The following is a 26,569-nucleotide window of genomic DNA, read 5'->3' as shown; positions in this document are numbered from 1 at the left end:
ACAGTTGGGATTTTTTGGGGAATGTTTTCATGTAGGCTCCTACCTCAGCCGTTGTGCTCCTGGTTTGCAGGTGTATTAGTTTTGCCACGGGGAGAAAGGGTCATAGAACGGGCTCACATATTTCAACAAGCCCCCGCTGCCGTTTTCCACGTAAATTTCAGCAGCCAAGAGGCGAGCTGAAGAAAGCGCATGAAGAAGAGGGGTACGGTGGGACCCTGACAGACTTGTGGTAAATTGAGAGCAGAGGCGAGATGGCAAGTAGGGTTACCTCCGGCAGCCCCTTAAACCAGGACTAGAGCTGGAGTCAGGCCTTATGGTAACAGTACTAGCCGACGTACGCGGAATTGTGTGCATATTTGTGTGCATGGGGCTATTTATTTCTGCGATCGCCTTCTGTACAGGACATTCTAGGTGTCGTGATGAAGTCACAGACCGACAACCGTTTCCAAAAGACTAGCAGGCTCCAGGACAGGCGTAGCGTTAGCCCTCCTCTGTCACACACACAAACGCATTGCCTTGGAGACGAAACGAAATAGTACAGCTTATTGCTGTGATAGGGTCACTCGTGCGTGCTGATGCTTATGTGGTAACCGGGAATAAAAAAACGTTCACAAAAGCACCCCAAGTTTACTTGATAAAATATAGCAGCCATGGAGCACTGCGGCATTGGTGGAAGCAAGAAGTGAAACAGTTTGGAAGCGTAGCCGTCTGGATGGTACTCTAAAGTACAACCATAGCTCCAGCGTGTTACATTGTTTGAGCCAATGGGTACAAACTGCTCCAAGGAATCAGACGTAGGAGAATCAGAGAAGAGAAGGAAAATGGATAGTTTCTTTCCAAACTGATAGCAGATGAACCATCTTTGCTATCATTTTATTGCGTGTCAGACTCATGGAAAGTTTTTAAAAAAGTTTGTTGCCTGGCAAAGGACATGTAAACGCCTCAGCGCATAGTGTGCGTGTGTGATCCTATTTTAAAGTGTTCTGCCAAATTCGGAGGCCCTTTGCTCAGTCCCTAGGCAAACCCCGGTGACCTCACTGGAATCAGGCCTTAGGGGGCTGACTTGTAATTCACAAAAAGGCAACTCTCCCCAAAGCGGTTGGCCAAGTCATACCCGTGTTAGACTCCCACCCGCAGCTTTTTAATTTCTTGAGGAGTGAACGTGTTGTTGGCGTGAGAAAACCTGGGCGACAGTAACGTGATTTGGCACAAACAGAGCTTGGGTTTTGCATAAAAGATGGATGAGTTTCCCCCTCCCCCTCCTCCACACACCCAGGCTCGCTTCGCCCTGTGGCTCAGAGCGATCTGCGGCGCCCAGAGGCTGGCGAGGGGCGGGAGGCGGGGAGGGCTCGGGAGAGCGCAGCCCTGAGGCCAAGGGTGCGATGCTGGTCCGGGAAGCAGCCAGAAGGTGCCTCCGCAAATCGGCGTCCTTTCCTGAGGCTGGCTGGCTCCGGCCAGGGCACCCAGCCCCGCCTGGCGAGCTAGGGCCTTCTCCGGCCTCGCCCTGTGCTTGCCAACGCCCTGGCGCGCCTTAGAGAGCGCGGGGACACGAGCGCGCTGACACTGTCCCCGGGGACTCCCATTCGGCGCCTGCGGGCGGGGGGCTTGCAGGAGCAGGGCTGGCTTTGACAGCGTCTGTCTCAGCCCCCAGGGCAGTGGGCAAAGCCCGGGGCAGTCACAGGAGCTCACTGTGGGGTGTATCCCCCCTTCCCCGCAGCGGGAACGGCGCAGGGCCCTGAAGACTCCCGGCCTGTGGGTCCGACTTGCAAACAAGCGCTGGGCCGGCTGCTTTCCGTTCACGGGAATCAGGGCCACCTGGCTGAGAGAGAGGACGGGACCGCTCAGGGCGCCCCGCAGTCTCCCCGCAAGGGTCTCCTGAGGGCGGGGTCTCGGGAGCGGGAGAGGGAAAGGCCCGGGTCGCTCACTAGCGTTGGGAAGAGGCGAGCTCTGCGGGCAAAGCGGGGAGCGATGCAAACTGCGAGCCCCCGAAGGGAGCTGGCCCGCCGGCCTCGCTCACTTGCCCCCTCTGCACACACCGCCCGCCCTGCAAACGCCCCTTCTCCCAGTTGCGCGCAGAGCCGGCAGCTGCGCGTGAATCGTTTCCAGAAAGCGCCGCCGCTCACCCGCACAATGGCTCTCACATGACCTATGCCCCCAGCCAGCCCCCCTGTCACCGAAACAGGACCCAGGCTGGAGCAGCGCTAGCCCCCCGCTTCTCCAGGCTAGAGAGCTCAGTGTGCGCTCGCCCGGCGCCATCCACACAATTTGGGGGGTTTGTGGGGGAAGCGCACAGCGAACCAAAAATGGAGTCTAGAAAGGTCCGTGCACTGTCCTGCCTCCCCCCACCGCCCCCACCGCCCCCACATGCTCCATTATATTGTAAACATCACACGTTAGGTCTGAGAGCAGACTTCCCTGCGAGCATTCAAACAGGGAAGGGCTGCCGCACATAATGCTTTTAATATTCTTTAAATAACAGGGCCGGAGGCGCTCCTGTGTACACGCTGGTATTGTGCTTCTGTGCATTCCTAATGATGTCAAATTCTTCCGTGTAATCAAGAGGAATTATTGAACAACTGCAATTGAAATGAGAGGTGCGTCAGACTCCAGCATTTGCAAAATCGCCATGATTCATTTGGATCGACCAGCCATGCAAAGAAGAATTATAATAATCACGATAGTATTTATATGCTTATTATTTGTTCGTATATAGTTGTGGCCCGTTTGTACAGCGCTTGGGGCAGTGGGAGGTGTCGGGACGATTCAGAGAAATGCAATCCCCGTTGCTGTTTGTCAGGCGCCTCTCCCTACGCCTAGGAATAGATTTGTTTATTTCTAAAAATCGGCCGAAGAGCTCCTGTGAGCGAATTTGGTCTGCGAAGTCATATGCTATTGATTTCTCCCCCGGCCTGGGACTTCTCAAGAAGTCTTGTTTGGAGACAAGAACAATGATCGCTGGCTGCCGATACAAAATTTCAGGGCAGTCCCGTGCACTGTACCAACATTTCCGAGACTTTCTGCTTTCCCGAACGTGTTCGGGGGGAGCAAATTCCCAGCCCCGCTCATCAGACTGTCCGGGCCCGGCCGCTTTTCTTCCTGACTCGCTCCTTCTGTTGTGTCACCTGCTCTGCTCCACAAGGAGCTCTGGGTCCCAAAGATTTAGCCTGAGGCCTGACGGGACAAGAAAGTCTCCCCCGCGGGGCCTTAGCCTCAGGAGCGAGCCTGCAGAGCCGAGACCCGGGGAGCGGGCCGGGCCGCGCGGCCGGGCAGGGAGCTGCTCCCAGCAGCTCGGTAGGATGCAAACGAGCGTCTGGGCAGGGTCGGGAACCCGAGCGTGTGACCTGGCTCGGGTCTGAGCGCCCAGAGCTCGCCCGGCCACGGCGGCAGGGAAGTGCCGGAGCTGGGAGATGCCCGAGACCCAGCCTGCGAGGCCGCTGAGAGCCGCGAAGGAGCGAGCGGGCCCCGGCCAGTGGTCCCTGCGGGCGGGCGCTGCGCGGTGACAGCTCTAGGCAAACGAGGTCCCGGCCGCAGCGAGTGGCGGCGGGCGAGTGACAGGACAGCGGCAAGGGCTGTTTTCCTTCCAGGCGCGTGTGTGCAGCTCTCCCGGGGGCGGGCTGGCGGCGGGGAGGCAGGCAGGGACCCGGGCCGGGGCTGGCCTAGCGGCCCAGGGGCTCAGGCTCGCGGGGGAGAGACAGGAGATTGCGCAGGGCCCAGAGCCCCGCAGAGCTCGCGTTTGGGAAGTGTCCGATCATCCAGCCAGAGCCGGGGGGAGGTGTTTCGGGGGGGTTGCTCCTGGTTACCCACCCCTCCGCGAGCCGGACCCTAGCGGCGCGCCCGGCGGCCCCGGGGCACTGCAGAAAGCCGGGAGAAATGGGATTCAAGCGGCCCTTTAGCGAGGCTTCTTTGTGCGGCTGCTGATGGGTCCCGGCTTGCCCCGGCCTCCTGTCTGACCCGTGTGCGGGGCGCCCTGGGGCAGCGCTCTCCAGTGGCCCCCTAGGAAAACCGATTCCGCGCTGGCGTCTCCGCAGGAAACCTAGCCACGTATCGAGCCCTAAACCTCAGCGAGCGGTCCACGCTGACGCCAGCCTGCGGGGGGAGCGGGGTCTTTAGCTTTAATGGCAGGAGGGTGACTAACTGCAAATCGCAGTTTTCTTCTGGACAGGGGTATTGTGACAGATCAGTCCGAAGCTCACCGGCTCGATGCGCCTTTGGGCCTCGGGGAATGTTAGCAAACAATTTCTCCTCTGCTGCTTTCGTTCCCGTCCCCCCGCCCCCCCCCCCGATGGCCAGTTCAGCGCCACGTGTGGACTTGCCCGACGCAAACAGTACAGTAACATACATTTTGTTGTTGCTCTGCAGTTCTTTGATGTGGTTTATAGGCACCAAATGTTGATGCCTCCCTATAACTCTTCCGTGTCGGCCTCTAACAATTTCGGTCGTTTCCCCTCCCCCCATTTTTCCTTTCGCCTTTTGACGGAGCCTGGTCATTTTTCTTCTTCTCTACAGCTTAAGTTTGTGGGCAATCTAGTTGTCTCTTCCTCACACTCACACGCAGGCAGGATCACCTGTTTCTAGCTGTATTCTGCTGCTATTTCATCCGCCCGCGAGCTCTTTCAGGAGGATTTTGGAAGTGATTGCAAGTGTATCCGTGACACGGGACTCTGTGCGAAACAGTCACATTTTCGTGCCATATAGGTTGGCTCGATACCAGTACACACATTCTTATTGTAGTATGTATTCCTGCCCTGAATCTGATTTTATGAGGGGGGGGGGCAGGTTACATTTCTTTCATGCACTACACGTGCAAAACTTTGGGAAGGCGAGATTAGAAGTCCCTTGAAGTCATTAGTAAGGTCCTAATAAGGAGTAAGGGACTATTCATGCGACCAGGGGGCTTGCAGGATCGGGTCTGCAATTTGTATTAACCTGGCAATATGATATATAAATCCGCTTCGTGCTGAGCCAAGTAGGAACAAGTTTATACCGTCACTTTTTGTTGTTCAATTAATACATCCCCCTTTTTTTTGGCTGTTTTTGCTCTGTCATTTTTATGTAATCCCATTGACTAGTGTGCCTGCTGTGCTCTGCGGACTCTAAGCAATTGCACGAATTTCCTTTCCTTGAGTGGCAGTTCAAATACAAACGAAGGTTGAACAGGTTCCGTCGGCGCGTGGAGCCTTTCCGAAAACGCCACCCAAACACGGAACGGACTATGCGCTATTCCGGATTAAACTGCCTTGTGTGGACACTCTTCTTCCGAAATAAGAGTGCCTCGTTTTATTTAGGTGTAATCCGCTTCGGCGGCGCCAGGAACAAGCTTCAGTTCTCAGGAATCAGGCTCTGTTTGTCCCGTGATCCCTGCGCCCCTTGGCTCAGGCATTTCCCAAGGCAAACGAAAGTCCCTCCCTGGCGGGGCCTAAGGCTTGTGTGGCCCTGGCCCTCCCGCCCCCTGAAGCCCAGACGTAGTTTCCATACGGAATCCCCCTGATTTAAAAGCTGCCAGACCTCTGATGAGCCCCAGGGGCGAGCCACCTCCCTGCCCCGTGCCCTTCTCCCGGCCCTCGCCTAGATCCGATTGCAGCTCCGGGAAGCGCCGGACGGGCAGCTAGCCCCGGGGCCCTGGCGGGGAGTCACCCCGGGCGCAGTGGGTGTCTAACGAGCCCGGAGCAGATGGGCGGCCTGGCCGGGCGCGTGTGGGCAAAGAGCCCTGCCCTGCCGCTTCATCCCTGCGCTCCCGGGCCCTCCCCATGACCTCACTCCCCGCAGCCAGGCCGGCGTGCGCCGCCCCCCGCCAGGCTCGGAAACATTAGGGACTGGAGCGCGCGGCTTTGGCAGATCAAAGTCCCACGCTCGGCTGCATCTGGAGGCTGGCGGGGGAACTGGAGCAGCAACAGTTGGACGACTTCAAAGTGTTTCCAGCCCTGATTTTTCTCCCTCCCCGCCCCCCTTTCAGGCCTCGGCCAGAGACAATGGATTCGGTGGCCGGGCTCCAAAGAAATAACCTGCCCGAGGAGCTGCACCGGCCCCCGGCCAGTAAACGCCTCGCGCCGCTTCCTTCGGCCCGTAAAGCCGAGGAGCTGCGAGACCGGCGCCCCGTCCGCCTTGCGCCCCCCCGCTGCTTTGGCGCAGGGCGCGGCTGCACGCGAGGCTCCCAAGGGCTAAGGGACACACTTGCCTGGCTGCAGAGCCCACCAGCCCGCGGCGCAATGAGGCCGGGGCAGGGCTGGGCTGTTTTAAGAAGATCCAGTCTCAGTGCGGGGGGCCGACGCCCTAGGCCGGTAGCGGCGCCCGGGAAATGCTCAGTCCGTTGTGGTACCGAGCCATTAAGCACCCACGTGGCTCGGGAACAGCCCCCCGTGAGTTAGCGGCAGCGAGGCAGGTGTCGGGAACCCAGGCCCTCTCCTGGCCCCGCTTCACTTCCGTGGGTTGGACCCCGCAATGCTCGCAGGGCGGAAAACACAGTGGGGGGGGGGGAGAGACTACACCATCCTGACCCGGCCCGCCTGGTCTCGCAGGGCCCGTCCGTCCGAGCTTCCTGCAAAGGGGGAAGAGTCGGGAGGGGAGGGGGGGGGGCGGTCAGAGCCAGGCGGGAGCCCAAGGGCAGCGCCCTACAAGGATCGCTTGTGGGTTTATAGAGTAGCTCTGCATCCCCAGCATCCCCAGGCGGGCGGGCCAGCGGTCACGTTTCGGGGGGCAGGTGTGGGCCCTCTGTCCGGCCCTCCTTCTCCTGGGGGTGCGCCCGGCAGCAGGAGGGGAAGGGAGCGGAGGCAAAGGAGCGCTGGTAAAGCCGGTTGGTTCCAACCCGCCCCTAGCGCTGGGCACAGGCGTGGGCCTAAGAGGTAAAATAAAGGGCCCAAGCAGGCTTTGCAGGGCCAATGCTGTGAGCAGTATCGATCCCACTGTGCCACGCATAACAGGGATCCCCTCCCCGGGGGACAGTCCTGCGATCGCACCCTGCAGCAGCAAGCCCCCCTCCCCGAAAGAAACTAGCACCCTTGACCCAGCTCCGTGCCCTGGATCGCCTTTTGCGTGTCTCCCGGACGCCGGCGCCGGGCGGACACCCTCGACGCAGGCAGCTGGAAACCTCCGGACGCGGACAGAGGCGGGTCACACCCGGGCCCTCGCCCTAGCTGCTGCCGGAGCAGGGATGCGCTAGTGCCTCGTTTCCTGATTCAGGGAAGCGCAGACGGAGCTAGACGGTTCCTCGGCCCGAGATGCCTGCCAGGGCGGGCACCCTCCTTCTCTTGCCCTCTCTCAAGCGCCCAGCCTCCTGCGCACCCCTCACACCGGACAGGCAGGCTGGCAGGGGCCCAGCAGCTTTTGCACAGCCCTCCCCGGCCCGGCCCCCAGCTCCTCGCAGCTTCTGTACTGCAGCTGCCACCTTTAGCGCCCGTTTTCATCTGTAAGTAAGCGTCTTAGCACAGCGCTGTTGCGCTCATGCTCCCTCCGTCCTCCTCCTGCACCGCAGGACTCCCAGGGTCGCCTGTGTCAGTTCCACGCTGCATAACTGGTCCCCGGGGGACGGTGAAGTCTCGGGGTTGCACAGCACTGTCCCCAAACCCCCTTGGCTAAAAAGTTTATTTAAATTTTTGGGAGACTAGTTACAGCATTAGACTGCGACTCCCCCAAGAGAGCAAGAGGGAAATCGGCCGCAAGGGGTAGAAATCAGCCGAGAGAGGAGACCCGAGCAATGCGTAGCTCCTGCTGCAAAATGCAAAATAGTCCCCAAATGCAGCCACTCCAGATCCAAGCCAGTAACTCTCTTGGCTTTGTCGTTTAGAGCCCTGGAAGGTGCCTAAGCATAAATCGTACAGTAATCTGTCCGTTCAAGTCGGGAACAATTTTGATTTCGGGAGAGAGCAAAAGTTGCAGGATGAGGCCCTGTTCAGTTTGTAGAGCCACCGTTCCCTGAGATGGTATTCTGCTCATGTGCCTCTCCTTCGCCTCTCCATCGCCAGGCATGACTCCCCCATTGCCAGTGCCCCTGCTTTGTAAGCAAGAGCACTTAGCACAATTAGAAGGGTAGGAACATTATTAAGCGCCTCAGAACTCGTTGGGCTTTACAGCCCATGCTCAGTCTTGGCAAGTAGCAATAGATGGCGAGAGGACTTGCATGAGAGTTGGATTTTTGCATGAAGCGGATTCCTGTTTCGGCGCCGTTTTGATAGATTGAACGTTTGTCGGATTTGGCTATAGCCACCTCAGACCAAGACACATACGCAGAAACCTGCGTCAGTCAAAGCCCCTTGCTTTTCTGGCCGGGGATGGCGGGGCTCCCTTTTGAACGTCTCGCCTTGCTTTGCGTGCTTGTGTTTGTGTTCTCTTTGGATGTGAATTCACTGCACGAGAAACAGGCCGGCCAAGGGAAAGTAGACACGACGGCGCGGGGCACAATGTCATTTCTATCGAAGCTAGCGTGGTGCGTCTGCAGCTGTTTGATAACGTGTCCACGCCACGTGGCGCGATCTGTAGGTAGGTATATCTGCGAGGAAGAAAAGGGGCAAGACGACTGCAAGAGCACAGGTATTATGTGGTTAGTTGGGTTGGGAGGCTCCCTTGCAGGGCGCCCTTGAAAAGACAAAAGCCACTCTCCAAGTTCCGGACAGGGAGGGGTGCTGAGAATACAGCATGGCTGAAAAGTCGAAGGTTAAAGAAAATCCAAAGTGTATGGGGTAGGAGGGCAGATTCCTAGCTTCCAAGGCCAGAAGGGACCACTGTGATGGGGCTGATCTGCCCCCCCCCCTGCCCAACACAGGCCTTACTGCCCCCACAGTAACTCCTGGAGCAGAGCTGTTAGAAAACCAGCCGGACTTGATATTACAATGGTCAGCCATTCAGAGCCCCTGGATCCTTGGCAAATTGTTCCGGAGGGTAATTATGCTCATCCTTAAAAAATACCCCCCTCCTCCCTGCATTTCCAGCCTGATTTTGTCTAGTTTCAACATCCAGCCAGCCTTGGCTGGGGAATTGAAGGGGCAAGCCCTGACACTGGCCAGACAAGTCTGCTTCAGGGGCTCCAGCCTGCCCACAGTAGGGTGTGGAAGCCAGGGAGACGTAGCGAGCCCACGCAGAGAAGAGGGTTCCCTGGGCCAGTGGCACCTCGCAGGCTTATAGCACACGCGTGCCCAACACACCACACCACGCACAGAGCAAGCTGCTCCCCACTCACAGCATGAAGACAGGGTGAGTGGCAGCAGGTCCTGAGATATTAGCCCTCCAGAAAGGTGCGACCTTTTCAAAATAGTTGCAGCGCCCCCACTCCCCATCTGCGGTGGGCCAGGCTTCCGAGCGCCAAGAGACGTAGAAATAACTGCTGTGGCGAGGGAGAGGCACCTAAGGCAGCCAGTGTTTGCAGGGGGAGTGTGTCACTTTGTGACAATCCGACTGCATGGATAGCCGCTTCACTCTATTGGCCTACACTTTACACGCCAAAGCTCGGGTATGCAATTTGTGTACACACATTCAAGATGCGCATTCCCACGGACTATGCACCCACATGCTGTATTTTCTAGGCAGATTTGTCCGTTCTCCCCTTTCTACAGCACTAGTTATTCCCACCGCTCTGTTTGCTAGTGCGGTTTATTACATTAATTATTATTACAAAAATTCAGTGGTCGTTTAGTATTGTCTAGGACACTTTTCTGTGCGCCTTAGATACAGAATCGCCTCCCTGAAACCTTCTTTCAAGTGTGTTTGAATAGGACAGTATGCAAATGGATTTCCAAAGGTTATATACATTGTATTGTGCTAGAATGTAGAAATAGTCAAACATGTCTAAATACTCCTTTCCCAAAGCTGACGATCTGTCAGGAATTAAAGGAGGAGGGAGACGGAGACCTAAACTACATGTGTACTAACACCAAACACTCCAAGGCGCGATTATATAAAGTCTGAGATACCCAGCGAGTAAATAAAAAGAAATGTCTTTATTTCGAGGAGAAATGGTTATTCAGGAAAAAACAACAACCCAACAACCCAGTAAAAGAACTTTCAGTGTTCTTGGAAAGTCTTTGGGACTCAGGATGTTTTTGTTGACTTACTGATTTATTCCTTCTGGATCCCCCCGTCTGAAAAGGATATTTTATGGGACTGCACGCTGAAATCCCAGAAACGTGTGGGGTCAGAGAGTTCTTTGCTCCAACTTCATAACGGGAACAAGGGAGCTGAACTAGAACTTGTCGAGTTCGCTGTTGCACTGCGATCTACACGCTGAATTCTAGGGGTAGGTGATGTCCGAGGCATGCGTCGCCCTGTTTTTACATGGGCGGGGGGATTCAGAGGGAACTAAAGGGATTCCATGTGGGAATTCTGTCGGGAGCTTGGGAGGGAAATCAGCTCTGTCGCTGTTTTGCACTTTTATGTTTCTTTAAAACATTTTCCCCTTCCTTGTGAAATCACTTTCATTTCCCCCTCTGAGATGCTTGAAAAAACAGGACCCCGGCGCTCCAGGCAAAAATGCCTGTCAGCTCCAATGTGTGTTTCCCGATGCATTTGCAGGGAGAGCTGGAGTTGACGTCTTGCTCAGCCAAAGCGGCTCGGATGTGGCCCGGCTGCAAAGGTTACTTCGGGGGGCATTCCTTTGCCGAGCACTTACACACGGGCCGCCAGCCCGACGCAGACTCACGGTAAAGCGAATTCCCTCCGAATTCTCTCTTCTACGTTTCCCATCTCCAGCCCGGCTCCAGATCTGCAGCTCTGGGGCGCCCTGGATGGAGGGCTGCAGAAAAAGGCAGCCTCCCTGTTGCTGCTTGCAGCCTCCGCCACCCCCCTGCGCCCACGGGCAGTTGTCTGGATTCGTGACTACTCCCAGGGGCAGTGAGCCAGCCCTGAGGGGTGCGGGGCCTAAGCAGCATGTGCGCGGGCAGAGCGAAGAGCCCGCAGGGCAGGCGAGAGCCTTTGCTACTTGCTGGGGGTCAGCGGTCTCGGTGGGAGGCGGAATGTTTGTAGCCCTCCCCGAGGAGCACTGGCATCTCTCCCGGCGAAGAACTGGCTCAAAGGCAAATCCAGCGCTGGGCACGGTGCTCCAGCGACAGCCAGGGGCCGTGAGACGCGGCTGAATTCCCTGCGTTCCCAGCAAGCTGCCTGGGCAACGCCGCCAGGGGATAGGCCAGCGCGCCCCTGCCCGCCACGGACACTCGGGGCCCGGCTCGCGTGGGGTACGCGCTCAGCGGAGGGGGCTGCTCTCAGCTGCGCAGTAGCCCCGAGCTCCTAGGATGCCGCGGGCTGGAATTGCCTGCCCGGGGGAGCAGCACGAGCCCCCCGGAGCCCGCATTGACTCACCTTTCCGTCCGGCCACAGGCTGGGAGAGCGCCTGGTCCAAGTGCCAGCCCCCAGCCCTCCGCCTCCCCCGAGGGAGCGGGACGGTCCCCTACACGTCTCTTCCCCGAAAGCTACAAGGCAGGGGGCGGGCGTCAAAGCGAGTCCACTTCGCCCCCCGCCCCTCACCCAAGGGTCCCTCGGGCTCCAAGCAGCTGAGACCGGGCCCTATCCTGCACTCCTCGCTCAGGCGGCCCGAGCCCCAAGGGAGTTTCACGCAACTGGATTGCAGGCGAAGCCCGCCCTTACGGAGCCGAGCCCTTCCCAGCGGCCGGGAGCCACCCCCGCACGGCCTCTTGGAAGGCGACGGAGGGGCTGGATGTGGCCGGAGGCCAGGCCGCCCTAGAGCGGCTTTGCCCCTTGCACAGACCCGGCCGGGGCCCCTCCTGTCTCTGCCCCCGCTGCCCAGTCAGCAGGGCCACGGCGCGCTCTGCGGAGAGTGGGAGCCAGCGCCGCGGGCCGGGCCCCAGGGAGCTCGCCCCTTGGAGCCCGGGCAGCGCTTTCTCCGCTCAGCCCTGTGGCGCTCGCCCGCTGCCCCGCCCCGCAGCGCCAGGAGCCGCCCCGCTGCTGCCGCCGGCGCCCGGGACGAGGCACCACGCTGCCCCCTGCCGGCCGGCCCGAGCTGCTACAGGTCCCGGCCCCTTCCCTCCCGGCGTGTGCGGCGCGGCGCGCCCCACCCAGCGCTGCCACTCCGGGTTCCCTGCCCGCCGGCTTGCACGGGTTCGGGGCGTTTGGCCCGCCCGGCCCGCCGCGATTAACGTGCGTGGCACTTTTCAGTCAACCTGGGCGGGGAGGCGCTGCGGGACCAGCCCGAGCTGCAGTTGATGGCTGCTGTCACTGCAGGCAGCCGCCGGGCCCCGCTAGCAAAGCGGGCGGGGGAGTTGAAGCTGTTCACTGTTCAGGAGATTTGGTAATTATTGCCTCTGCCAGGCACTGGCATCGCCCCTCTCCCTTCTGATACGAGATCCTTGGCAGAGGCCTCCCTTTCAAGGTACCAGGGGAAGGGGAAGATGAAGGGCCTGCAATAGTGCTGGGCCATGTGAATTTCCTTCCGGCCGGCTGAGCCCTTGGAGCAGAGAGCACAAGCTCTGACGCTTCTATTGGTTTCCTTATTTATTCTGCAGGGTGGAATTGTCTGGCCCCCGGCATGCTTGTCCATGCCATGCCCTCAGCTTGCAGTGTCCCAGGTTGAAATGCTGTGGCTCCAGCACGGTGCTCTGGAAAGCTGCCCAAAATTTAACCAATAGTTTACCTCTGTGAGGCAAGGGAGGCTTCTTAGCATCTACTTACAGCAGCGGAAACTGAGGCACCGAGCACTAAAGTGACTCTCCCAAGGTCACACAGGAAGTATGTCAGGTCCCCAGACTGCTATTCCAGTGCTTTTAACAGGATAAAACTTCCTTCTGCCAGCATACAATAGAATTCAAGGAGCAGGTACAAAAGCCATTGCACACAGAGGATCAATCTCCCCCTTACACTAATGTAGTTGTTTTCTGTGCAGTTGCAGGAGTGTATTCTGAAGGGAAAGTTTGCACTTTATTTGCTACAATTTATCAAGACTCGGTCCTTTTGCTCCAGGCCCTATGGGGATTTTATTCAAAACATACAAATGTCCCAATGTCAGAAAATTCTCCTCAGACCATTTGGAGTTCTACTGTGGCAACCCACTAGGCCACTACAACTTTCCCCTAAATCACAAAGACATTCCCACTTCAGCTTTACTCTACGACAGCTTTGAAGTAGAACTAGGTTTAAAAAAAGCTGAGATAGGCAAAGAAAAGTGGGAGAGGGGGGAAGAAAGGTGGTTCTTTGACCATCCAACCTGTCAGGGTGTGACACAAGCAGAATGTGTGACAAATGAGTAATCTGACTGCTACTGTATCTTGTGTTACACCATAACTAACCAATTATGAATTTTATTTTACTATAAAGCCCCTTTAAAGGGTTTTTTTCACAAAGTGAATTAAATAAATAACATACAAATAAACAACCCAACCCACCTCAGAAAAACAAGCCCATCTTTTGAGAAACCACACCCCTCTCCAGGTCCAGGTCTGAATCCTGGACCTCCACAACCCCATCACAGATTGGTGAGCTAGCTGAGCTTCTGGGGAGATTACCAGCCTATGCTGTCCAAGTAGAAGATTTGACAAGCTTTCCAGTGGCTTCCGCAACTCTTTGATGACAGCAGAAGCACAATGGTGATAAAGAATCCCAGGTTCCAGGCTTAGCTGGGGGCAGGGAGCATGGTGGTGTGGTTACAGACAGGAAAACCACAGCACATAGACTTGGTTCATGCATGAAGAAAGGCAGCATGGCTAACGTGATCACATTTCGCTTTGCTTTCGGACACATCTACACAGCAGGGCAAAACTCATATTAAGCTACATAACTTCAGCAACGTCAATTGCATAGTTGCAATCAAAATAGCTTAATTCAGCTTTTGGCACAGTCTACACAGCAGGAAGCCTAAGGAAGAACACTCTTCCTTCAACTTCCCTTACTCCTTGGGAAATGAGGGTTACAGGAGTCAGAGTAAGAAATCCAGCTCAACATTATTTCGAAATAAAGGCTTGCTGTGTAGATGTGCTTTGTTAATTCAGAATAATACCAGTTATTCTGAAATAACGTTGCTATGTAGACATAGCCTCAGAGACCAGGGGTTCAATTGTCAGTCTGCTTGAAATGACATGAAACCACTGCTTTGCTAACCTATACATAAAATAGAGAATGGACTTATATTTGACTGCCTTTTAGGGCTGTGATATGAAGCTTTGTTCAGTGATAAGAGCTTGGAAATATGCTGAGGTATAAACAACTGTCACTACAACTGAAACCACAGGTCATGAGCTCATGACTCCCCGCTCAGTACCTCTTCCTTTAGACATAGGGTAGCTGGATGAAAAGTTTCTCTTACAGCAAGCAGCCTGAGCTCCACTGTGGCACATTCTGCATAAACTGGTACAAACACTCCTAGTTCAGGTTGAACCTCTCTAATCCAGAACACTGTCATCCAGAAACATCCGTCATCTGTCATGATTTTAGTTAACCAGATGTCCACTTATCATGGGTGTGGCTAAATTTCCCGCAGTCCCATAAAGTCTGTTTACAGCCATCAGTCCTAGCTCTCAGTGTTGTGCTGCTATTTAGCTCTAATTTACCCCTCCATGTCCTCTAACAGCACAGTAAGCAGTGAAGCAGGGAACTTTCTGGGTGTCTGGCTGGTGAGTCTTGCCCACATGCTCAGGGTTTAGCTGATCGCCATATTTGGGGTCAGGAAGGAATTTTCCTCCAGGGTAGATTGGCAGAGGCCCTGGAGGTTTTTCGCCTTCCTCTGTAGCATTGGGCATAGATCACAGCTGAAGGACTCTCTGCATGTTGGGGCCTTCAAAGTATTGGAAGGCTTCAATATCTGAGACATAGGTGAGAGGATTATTCTAAGAGGGGTGGGCGAGATTCTGTGGCCTGCCCTGTGCAGGGGGTCAGACTAGATGATCATAATGGTCCCTTCTGACCTTAAAGTAAAAAAAAAAAAAAAAAAAGGAAAGTGTTGGTAATACTGCTAGACGATGCTGGTCTCCCATGGTTCAGAAAATTCTCTCATATGGAACCGGTCACATTCTGAGGGTGCCAGACTAGAGAGTTTCAACCTGCAGTATTCTTCAGCTTTGTCCACTCACATCAAATGAAATCCCATTCATAGTAGACTGGGCAATCATTCCTAAGTTTCTTTGGGTGTGTGTTGTCACTTAATCATTAGGTTTCAGAGTAAAAAACCTATTGATACAAATGGGACAGTTCTCCCTTCTTTCCTGGTTATTTGTAATCCATGTGTGGACTCAGGCAATAAAAACTGAATTGGTTAAGTTTGCTACTACATATCTATGGGCAGTGCTAGAGTGGAAATCATATTTAATTCTCTTCTGACCTTAGCATGTGGGAAATATAAAAGAGTTTCCTTCAGCTCCCAGACAAAAAACTCCAACAGATTGTGTGTTCAGTAGAGGTAAACTTTTTAGCTTGTATGTTAAGTAGAACTAAAGCTTTCCCAGAGAAAATACAATTATTACTACATTCTATAAACATGGAAAAGTATGGTAAAAGTGTAAAATTTGTTTAAAAAATAAAGAAATAAAAAGGAAAAATCAGTACTATTAAATGCAAACAAAAGGAAAGGAGAATTTTTGTTCTGGAAACAGAGGTAAAACCTTAAATTTAATAAAGCCAAATTATATTAGCATAATATATTTTAGCGGTATGGAAGATTTCTATTTTAAAAGTGTACTTGCTCCTGCTTCTTTGCTTGAAAGGGAAGAATGCTGAACCCTTAACCCACACAGAGCTAAAGCAAAGTAATTTAACGTTCACAATACAGTGTAGCGTGGCTGCACTCAGCACATACAGTGCTGTAACATTAGTGCAGAATTTGTATGCTGGTATCTCAGAGCTGTGAAACTGGTCAAAAACAAACAATCTGAAGATTAAAACACAAAAGCCAAACCATAGGGATACCAAGAATTGCCTGTCTTGTTTTTGTTGGCAGTTCCCCTTTGAAATTATTTATATGATGTGGTACAGTACAATTTTAAAAAATTATGAAAGTGTGTTAGACGTTTGAATTGAACAAGTATCAATAGAAATCAAGTGTGTTTTAAACAGACTGAATAAAAATCACTTCCCCTGCCACATATCTTTCCCCGTCAGTTAATTTAGAAACCAGCAATGTGTATGAATAGACCCAATTAAGCCTTCCAACGTACATTAGCTTGCACTTGTTTTTTAATTGACATCACTGTGTCCAGGTATCTACCTTCTCTAGTCTTGACTAACTTTAGTAATAACCTGAAAATTCTCATTTCATTCTTCTCTTTCTACAGATCCTTTATATATAAATACAGGTATTGGCATGGATGATAGGGATATCCAGTTATGAATTTTTTGCTTTCCAATATACAGGCACTAAAAGATTTTGAATCAGTGAACACTCTCCACTTCACTCCAATCAGTAAAAATTCACCAGCTTTTATTTGTCTGTATTTCACAGAAAAAAAATCAGTTCATGTTGATTCAGGAGTATAAAGTTGCTTTTGTTTCTTGATATAAATTCCACCTTCCCCAACTCAGGAGAAAGACTCACTGAAGACACATTTCAGTCACTTTTACATTTCCCCCCTTTGCAGTACCTGCCATTGGTGTGATACTATAAACTTAGTTTTACACAGTGGTTTCAAACCTGAAGCATCAATGCACAGATGCAGCTAAATTCTCCACTACAGTACAATGGTGGCTTTTATTTGGCTTTAGGCATGTCCTGCCCTCTCTAGTCTGTTGCCTAAAAGAGTTTATTCCCTTTTGCCAATTTCTCCCTTTCCCTCTGCTCCTAGCAGCAGCTCACTCATTCTGGGCACTCTCAGTCTGGGGCTTGGGAGGAATAGGATCTCTGGAGGCTGAATACACAACTCATTAACAGTCCTATTCATTTTGAGAAAAAGGATTTGATCCTAGTCAGCTAGTCATTTACACCATTTTTTTTTTTTAAAACAGCGAGTTCTCTGGTGACACAGCGTAGTCATTTCCCTACAAGATAGTGGTTCTAAAATTAATCCTGTAACTGGTGCTGAACTGACAGTGCTGGCCCCTTTGCTTATCTACAGCATCGCTACAAAAAGGGCAGCCACAGAGCAAGCTTTCCAACGCAGACAGCTCCTGCCAACGGATCCTAGCCTGGCCTACTACAATGACCTAGAAGTGAGTGGGCAGTTCAGGATATAGGGCACAGGTTCCATTTATTCCATGAATTATTTGTTGATACTGCCAAAGAGAGGCAGAGTTCCAATGGTCATGATGGTTTCTGAAACATGGACATGTATAGGTCAGGAAATGGATAGAGTCCCACTCATTTCCATTACCAAAGTCAGCTGTATTTAAGTGGGGATCAAGTGGTGCAAGGTTCTCTTCTCCATTTTCAATGTCTTGGGCAGTCCAGGTCTCTAGTACATACTTCTATTCTGGGGACATTCAGCCACCACATTCAGCATAGTGCCACTGGACTTTATGAAACAGCTGTCTTTCTCTAGGAGGTTGCACATAAGAGGGAAGAATTTTATGAAGCCTGCGATTTCCTCTCCTGCTGGCACAATCAGGAATGCAACAACTGACATCCCAATGACCCTGGCTTTTATTTCAACTTTTTATGTTGCGCTATGAAAATAGGCAGTTTGGTCAGCTTGACTGTTCTGGTTTTGTGAGTTTTGTTTGGAAATTGTGCTTCGGTGTGCCTTTCAATGGCTTGAGCCCGATTCCACTGGATGGTGTGATAATCACATGGAAAATCATCTTTGATTGTTCTTTTCTGGTTTTCCAAAACAAAGAAAATTCTCTCTCAGCCTCTGAGATGGGAGATGATGAACAAAAGCTATATCTCAGGGAATTCGAGAATTTGCAACTATTCAGAAGGTTCTAGTGAAACCCCACTATTCTCCTTACTTCCTGATACACAGGGGCAGCTAGTTCTTTGGCTTTCTCTGCTCCAGCCTGTAAAACCTTCTGCAAGTGGCTTTTGTCCTCCTGGAGCCTCTTAATTTCGGTCCTGATTGGTGCAAATTTCTGAATAACTGCCTCTGCCACTACCCCTTTGAAGTGAGCAGTGTCAAGACCAACACACTGGTGCACCACTTCCTTTATGCTGAGTCCTGTTACTGCAGCATGAATGGCCACCATATTGGAGACACCCGGACGAGAATCTGGGTCATAGGTGACTTCAGAGGTGAAATCAGTCACAGCCTTGCGGAATTTCAGAACAATCTCCTCAGGACTGTCTGTGACGTTGAGTGCGCCTAACTTCTGAGGGTCTGACTTAGACATCTTGGCTGTTGGATCCCTGAGAGACTTTACCTTCTTTGTTGTACCTAAAAACACAGATAATGATCTTCTATTAATGCTTATTGGGCACTTTTACTACAACCTACAGCAGGTTGCCCTGGCTGCTTGCCCCAGTTTAACCATTATTTCCCCAAGCATTACAAATACATCCTTGATCTTCATTTTCTCTCACCAAAAGCACCCACCCCCATTCCTCTCCCCACTCTGCACCATAATCACCCAAAGAATCGGAACCTAGATTCCCCCTTTCCCCCAGTTACCTACTGCTGCTGGGATGATTCTCTGCTATTGTCTACTATGCCTCTATGCCGATTTCCCCACCAATAATCCACTTCCTCTTTTAGGTACCTGATATTGGGTAGGTGAGTAACCCGGGGAGCACAAATTACAAGTCTGTGAGGGTTCCCATATAGGAAAGATAGGTCAGATCAGACTTCAGAGGAGAATCACAAAATGATCAGACTCCTCACCATAAGAAGCTGTCCCACATAAGAAGCCCCTCAAAGTCTCCTAGAGCTCCTTAGAAATAGCTCCCTCCCAGCTGTTATCTACCCCAAAACCAGGCATGGGGAAAATGTTGCTTAGATGATAGCAGGATGGTAGCTCTTAAACATAACCGATATACACTCATGAATGCAATACAGGATACCATTATTAACAAGCACTTGGCAATATTCATCTCATCACAGCACTCCATTAATTTGCAGTCTCATTCCATGATTATTATACATGAAATGGGCCGTAAGCCATGGTCAAATTACTAGAATGCATAGCACAGAATCTTTGTTACATAGATTGCAGTGTTTGAGCTCAAATTGCACACAAAACACTGCACCAAGGTTTGTAACGCCCAATATTCTCAAGGGTGATCTCTTATTTTTAAATGATAGAGATGTAGCCGTGTTAGTCTGGTGTAGCTGAAACAAAATACAGGACTATGTAGCACTTTAAAGACTAACAAGATGGTTTATTAGATGATGAGCTTTCGTGGGCCAGACCCACTTCCTCTTTGATCTGAAGAAGTGGGTCTGGCCCACGAAAGCTCATCATCTAATAAACCATCTTGTTATTTTTAAGTGGCGCTTTAAAGCTGAAATAGGGCTATTAATGATACCTTGGCACTGTAACCCTTTCTAAGGGGAGAACACCCTGCTCCTGGGGGGACTGCACATTCCTCTAGCTTATGAACTAATGCAATGATACAACTCTTTTTCTGTACAGGCAGTCCCCGGGTTACGTACAAGATAGGGACTGTAGGTTTGTTCTTAAGTTGAATCTGTATGTAAGTCGGAACTGGCATCAGCCGCTGCTGAAACTGATCAGTTTCAACCGCGGCTGAATCTGGACACCAGTTCTGACTTACATACAGATTCAACTTACGAAACCCAGGCGTCCCCAAGTCAGCTGCTGCTGAAACTGATCAGCGGCTGATTCCAGGAAGCCTGGGGCAGAGCAAGTCTGCCTCAGGCTTCCTGTAGTCAGCCGCTGGTCAGTTTCAGCAGCGGCTGACTTGGGGACGCCTGGGGCAGAGCAGCTGGGGTGCTGCTGGGTTGCTCCAGTAGCGCAGCTCCTCGGCGCTACTGGAGCAACCCAGCAGCACCCCAGCTGCTCTGCCCCAGGCCTCCTGATTCAGCCGCTGCTGAAACTGACCAGCAGCGGCTGAATCAGGACACCTGGGGCAGAGCAGCTGGGGTGCTGCTGGGTTGGTCCGGAGCGGCGCTGAGGGACCAACCCGGCAGCCCCCAGCTGCTCTACCCCAGGGGTAGGCAAGAAAAGCCTGGTCTGCTGGGGGAGGGCGGCACTAGCTGCACCCCCCCCAGCAGACCAGGGAGACGGGGGTGGTGAGATCGCCCAAGTCCTCCACGGCTTTGCTCTGTCTCCCTGGTCTGCTGACCTGGGAGACGCGGAGCAAAGCCGCAGAGCACGTGGGCAGCAGGACAGTCCAGGCATGCCGTGGCTGTCCCACTGCTGGCATGCTCCGAGGCTTTGCTCCCCATCTCCCTGGTCTCCCTGGTCAGACCAGGGAGACGGGGAGCCAAGCCTTGGAGCATGCCCGCAGCGGGACAGCCCGGGTGCGCTTGAGCTGTCCCCCTGCGGGCGTGCTCCACGGCTTGGCTCCCCGTCTCCCTGGTCTGCAGGGAGACGGGGAGCAAAGCCTTGGAGCACGCCTGCAGCGGGACAGCCCAGGCGCACCACGGCTGTCCCACTGCGGGCGTGCTCCGAGCCTTTGCTCCCCATCTCCCTGGTCTGCTGGTCGGGAGACGGGGAGCAAAGTCACGGAGCACACCCGCAGCGGGACAGCCCAGGCACGCTTGGGCTGTCCCCCTGCGGGCGTGCTCCGCGGCTTTGCTCCCCGTCTCCCTGCAGACCAGGGAGACTGGGAGCAGCTTTTCTCGCCCCGAGGACGGGGGCGGCGGACCGCAGCGCATCTGGGCGTCCTGCCGCTCCCGTCCTCCGGGGCGAGAAAAGTCCCGTTCGTAACTGCGGATCCGACATAAGTCGGATCCGCATAACTCGGATCCACGTAACTCGGGATAGTGCTCATAGTTCCTGCCACATGTGCCATTTACTCTACAGAAAGATTCAGGATTTTTTCAGACCGCGTAAAGAAAAAAAATGACTGAAAACATTTTCCTCAAGATCTCCTAACCTTTAGGCAGTAACCAAGAATGGAAAGTGAAGAGCCTCCTTGAAATTTACAAGCAAATGGCAAAGAACCGAATGAACTTTTGGGTGCTGTGGTAGTGAAGGTAATAAAATGGGAATTGTTTTGCAACTTCAATTACAGCATTTACTACAAACACACACTACAGTGTTATGCAGGTTGGTGGTCTCTTATTCAGTGACTTAACAGGCATCACACATTGGTCCATAATTGGTACCAGCGAACGTGCTCTTTCCTCATGCGAGGCCCATGCCTGCAAGAGCAGGGGCTGCAACCAAGCTAGACTAAAAAGCAGAAGCAGAGCACCGGGGAGGGGGGGAGGAGGGGTAGAAGAGACTGGAATAGCAGATATGATACATGTTCCTTTCTTGGGTTTTCAAAGCCCCGTATTCATTCATTTCTACTAGTCTACTTTGCCATTAGCTGGTCCCCTTTCCTCAACTGCTGTAGCTGCTTCTACATAGATTCCCTTTACCTGTAAGTCAACCTTCAATCCTGTAGGGGAGCCTGGATGACCCTGCCTGGACCAAAACAACATCTGCCTTGTCCACAGTATGAATCTCTAACAAAGCAAAACTCAGGCCTGTCTCAAGTCTGGGGCATATAGCACGCAGGAAAGGCTGGGGAGAGCTTTCCTTAATAACACACTATTCAACCACATCTCCCTACTCACTTAAAATAGCTTTGGGGACAGGAAAGAAGTTTCCATATTTCTTGTTAAAGTGTTGTGCTATATCTCGAGTCAGTTCCAGGTGCTGGACTTGATCTTCTCCAACAGGAACATGTGTTGACCTTTTAATAAAAAACAGATACAGGAAACTCAGCAAACTTCTCTGGTTCTATTGAAACATTACCTGAGACTGTCACAGTTCCTTCCATGACTAAGGGTCGGACCGAGCCAAATGTTCTATCACACCTTCCCACTGACTCTATGCGTTGGATTATTTTACTCAAGATGTATTTTTCCAGGCAGTAGTCTCGTTATTCTTGCCTACTCTATATTCCCAAACCATCTATGCCTTTCTGTATCATCTATCTGTCCTTGTAGGAGTTGATGAACCCACACAACTCATACAATGTGTACTCTCTCTCGGAGATTCATTAAGATTTTACATATTACTGGACTTAACTATGCTTCATTTAGAGATGCAACCTTTTCATGCATTACCGGCTTTTTTTATCTCAGTCTGATCAGCCTAGGAATCAATAAAGGACTGGTGAGTCAGCCCTGGGTGGGGAAAACGTCAATGTAGGTAGGAACCATGGGGAAGCTGGAGAGAAGTGGGAATAAGCATGAAGTCAGGCTGCTAGCACTGGGTAGGAGGGGAGGAAGAAGAGGGATCAGGTTTGCAAGAGATGTGTGAGGGAAGAAAAAGAATGAATAGCTGAAATAAGGGTATTGCCTACATTTCCTCAGTACAATACACTTCTGAAGCTGGAAGAAAGAGTTCCAGTGTGAACAAAAAAAATGCAACTTTACAGTTTCCCAATTTGCAGAAGGACTTCTTCAAACAGGAGACCATATGGCTACCTGACGTTTTGTTGGTGCCAAGCATTAGCCCTCATGTCTTAGTGGGGAGTTTTGCTAATCTAACATTGAAGATAACTGACTAGTATGAACTATGCTTCTGTAACGGGTCTCAAATTTCTAATGTGGACAACACTTGGGATTTAGTTTCCACTTTGTGCAGCATCTACACCAAAACGTGAAAATAAATGTAGGCGAATTTTAATAGAGATGTAAAATGTCCAACTAGACACTAACTTTTTCTAGCTTCATAGCAGGTCCATCATGGGAAGTAACAACATTACTCAGCTCTGACCTTGAGGATCCATAACTAGTTTAGTCTCTGTGGCACAGTCAGTCAATTCAACACAGCTGCTAAATGGATCAGTTAGTGTTAGTTTTATTGGTGATTTAAGTGACATACACTAAATTTTTCTGAAGTGATTAACTTTCCTTTGCCAATACCAGCCAATGGCTTTCCAGTTGCCTGACATTTAATAACTATTGACCTGGGCAAGATTTTAACCAGTGACTGAAAGATGAAAGGGTGTCATCCACTCCCAATCCTCTCAGCTATTCATACCCCTTAGTAATTTAACACGTTGACCCAAAAGCTTTCATTTTCTAGCACCTGAATAGACATTGCCTGTGGGCTCACACTCTGTCTCTTACTTGTACAGCAGAATATCGGCAGCTTGAAGCACAGGGTAAGTGAACAGACCAACAGTTCCTTCATAATTCTGGCTGGCATTCTTTACCTGTATGCAAAAGAAAGATATAGAGAAATCATCCTTTGGTGAATGATGTCAAAGTCTGATTCTGAAAACCAAAATTTTATTTTGATTTTTTTTTTAAGTTTCAGTTATCGTGTCTGCTTCATTCACTGACTCTGTCATTCTAGCAAAGAAGCATACCCAACAGAATTCATGCTGTCTCAATGCCCAGGGCCACATGCTGCTCATGGACCAGTTATTTTCTAGATCTTTTCTCCTAATATTTGTTGTTATTTTACTAGGGAGAGATATTAGATGTTGTGAGATGGTATCTGCCAAACTCACTCCTTTTTTGTTTGGGTATGTCTACACTAGCCCCCTAGTTCGAACTAGGGAGGCTAATGTAGGCATTCGAAGTTGCAAATAAAGCCTGGGATTTAAATATCCCAGGCTTTATTTGCATCTTCCCGTCTGGGCGCCATTTTTAAATCCCCCTAGTCCGAACTAACTGCCCGCGGCTACACATGGCAGTCAAACATTAACTCGAACTAAGTCTTTAGTTCGAGTTAACGTTTGACTGCCGCGTGTAGCCACGGGCAGTTAGTTCGGACTAAGGGGTTTTAAAAATGGCGCCCAGACGGGAAGATGCAAATAAAGCCCGGGATATTTAAATCCCAGGCTTTATTTGCAACTTCGAATGCCTACATTAGCCTCCCTAGTTCGAACTAGGGGGCTAGTGTCGACATACCCTTTGTTTGTTTGTTGGAAAACTGGTACATAGCACTTGCTTTTATCCAAAGCCCTGGTGCCCTCCAGATTAACCCATTTTTCTGTAAATAGTTTTCAGAGGTTCATAAGTTCAATACCTAATTACTTTAACACCCTAAATGCATATCATCTGGACCAGCTGGTCTGTAGAGGTTTAAGTTTTTCAAGTATCTAGTTTCCTGCTTTTTATTTTAACCGTAGCTACATTTAAAAATCCTTAAATTCTGTCCAGACTTCTTCAGATTTTCCTTTACCTCCTTTCCTCTCTCTGTCATGCAGATCACACTTTCCTACCTCCGTTTCCAGGCTTTTAAATACAGGGGACCTGATGCCAAGCACCTGCAGCATCTATTTGTGGGTTTTTAAAATCCAACCACTTATATTTAGATTCCTAAATCTGGCTTTACAAGTCTAACTTGAGAAACTTATATTTCAAAAACTTGGCTTTAATCTAAGTTTTGTATTAACACTATTGCATTTACATTTGAATGGGTTTATTTAATTAAGAAAAAAAACTATGAAGGGGAGAAAAAACATCCACAAACATCTGGAGGTATTTAGTCTGCTCCGGTTGTGAATTCAGTAAACCAAATTACTCTGGATTTTTTTTTCCCCTTCTCATTGCTTGTCTCTCTCCTGACTCCTTTTGTAAGATAGTCTTTTGGGTTGGATTAGGGCCACTTGCCATGACCCAATGCCACCACAAGGTTGGCCCAGGTGAGGCCCAACCTCTTAGCTTTTGGGTTCATGCTCCACCCCACCCTTGAGGGCCTTCTTATTTTGTTTATGGATGGGAAAAAGCAAAAGCTCAAGCTGAACAGAGGAGAAACTCCCTCCAGGGCCAACAAAAAGAGAAAAGATCAATGATACCACCTTACTTCTAGAGAGGAGAAGTAAGGTGCCTAGAGAGCAGAGCAGCTTTACTGGATTCCTTCCAGCAACGTAGCCCAAATGCTGACCCCATGCCAGGCTTGTCTCTAGAACTAAATGGACTTTTCCCAGAGAGTTGGTGATATCTAAACACTCAAGTAAGGTCTCCTTGACCCTCCAATAGTCCTGGGCTGCTGACAAATCACGTTCATAGCAAGCAGCTTGAGCCAGTTCTGACAGATAGCACCAATAGGATGGCCCAGTGCTCTGAGGACCACACCACGGCAGATGCCACCCACTCAAAAGTAAAGAGAAATGCCTTGGGATCATTGGTGGTACCCATCTTGGCCATCTTCACAGAAGTGGGTGTTGAGTTTAGAGGCCCCAAGGTTAGTGGCGACCACAGCCCTAGATGGCAATGGGTTGGAGAACTGACAGCATCTATTGCACCAGGTTCTGTTGTTCTTATTGTCATATGGCTAATTCCCTTATCAGCTGTTAAAGCGGCTGCTGCTGTTGCAGGGTGCTCTGGCATTGCTGATTTTCTGTGACCCCTTTTTAACAGCCATTCCAGATTCTCTACAAGGTTGTTTCTGTCAGGATTTTCTCAACTTCAAACGTCTTTTCTTCTTTCCCTCATTCGCGCCCCCCCCCTTTCAGCAGAGCTGACCATGTGCCCACATTCTCCACCACTTGTAAGAAATTCTTTCTGGGGCACTTCTCTAGCTGGTTTGGGGTCCCTTGCCATCTTCATAGGGCTGCCCCAGTTCAGACCACAGCTTCTTAGCCCTTGCAGACTTCTTTCTTTCTTTAGGGTGAAGAAAGCAAAAGCTCAGAGTCAACAGAGAAAAAAAGCCAACCCTCCAGGGATCAGCAAAAACACCAAAAAGATCATAGGCACCACGTTACTTCAGGGATGCCTTGCAGCTTTACTGGAGTCCTTCTAGGTAGGTGGCCCAATCACTCTCTCCCTGCCAGGCTTGGATTCTTCCCAGAGCTCGGGAGATTTCCTTCTGCTGCTTCAGGAGATTCTCCAGCTGCTCCTTTCTCAGGACTTCTTCCTTGCTGACTGCAGCTTCTTCCTCTGAGAACCTCCTACTCTACCATGCATGGTTGGAAGGGCAAGAGAGTTGGGGCTACCTTGGCACAGAACCTCCCTTGCGCCCCTTGTCAGTGTAAGGTTTATGCACGACTGCCACTTCTGGTTTCTCTTCTTAATAAATAAAACCCAAGAACATTAAATGAAAAAAACATTATTGGTCAATACTAAGAAATTAAGCACATTTGTCATGAATGGAAAGAGGAAAGAACATCAATTTAGCCACAGTCATCTTTAGTAATGTTTATTTCTGTATCGCTTTTAAAATGTAAACCTTAATACATCCCATACCATACAACAACACAGAATGGTCAACTTACATTGCAGGAGACTTATTTATGGAATTTCCTTACTGTGACTGCTTGATATTTTAGCCTTAATGTTGTGTTATAGTTACTGCACCTCATCATTTTACTAGGCTTGAAATAAGAACTTTAAGCATTTTGATAAATGATTAAAAATTCTAGTCTATAACTGAAAGCCTCCTGTAAGTGCTTCTGTATTCTCTGCTTATACAGGTATGCTGCTTTGTAACCTCCCCACAGCAACAGCTTCACTGACTCACAATATACAGTTATGTCTCCGATAGTAATAGCATTGTACAGAGTTGTTTTCTTTCCTCTTCCTGAAGTGACTCCATCACCTTTTAGTAAGAATGACTGGCCCTGTGTTTATAATCCACAGGCAACAGAAAGTTTTACATGAAGGACAATACTGTTCTTATTAAATTCCCTGAAATCTCTTTTCAG

The 26,569-nt window shown here is 50.9% G+C and overlaps 1 protein-coding gene across 2 annotated transcripts in view; it reads right to left on the bottom strand.

Moving 5' to 3' along the window:
• Nucleotides 1-16,318: 16,318 nt before the first annotated feature.
• WARS2 (tryptophanyl tRNA synthetase 2, mitochondrial) overlaps nt 16,319-26,569 on the bottom strand; it is a 46,029-nt gene continuing 35,778 nt past the window's right edge. For both annotated transcript variants that reach the window (XM_075904789.2, XM_075904793.2), the window contains 3 exons: nt 23,043-23,128; nt 21,537-21,655; nt 16,319-18,224 (listed from right to left, as the gene is read on the bottom strand). In XM_075904789.2, the coding sequence (XP_075760904.2) occupies nt 17,776-18,224; nt 21,537-21,655; nt 23,043-23,128 (654 nt within the window). In that variant the 3' untranslated portion in view covers nt 16,319-17,775. The remainder of the gene's footprint in view (nt 18,225-21,536; nt 21,656-23,042; nt 23,129-26,569) is intronic.

This window comes from Pelodiscus sinensis, chromosome 1 (genome assembly GCF_052426305.1).
Source record: "Pelodiscus sinensis isolate ZL-2025 chromosome 1, ASM5242630v1, whole genome shotgun sequence".
Classification (NCBI taxonomy): Eukaryota; Metazoa; Chordata; order Testudines; family Trionychidae; genus Pelodiscus; species Pelodiscus sinensis.
This window is presented reverse-complemented; position numbering and strand designations above follow the sequence as displayed.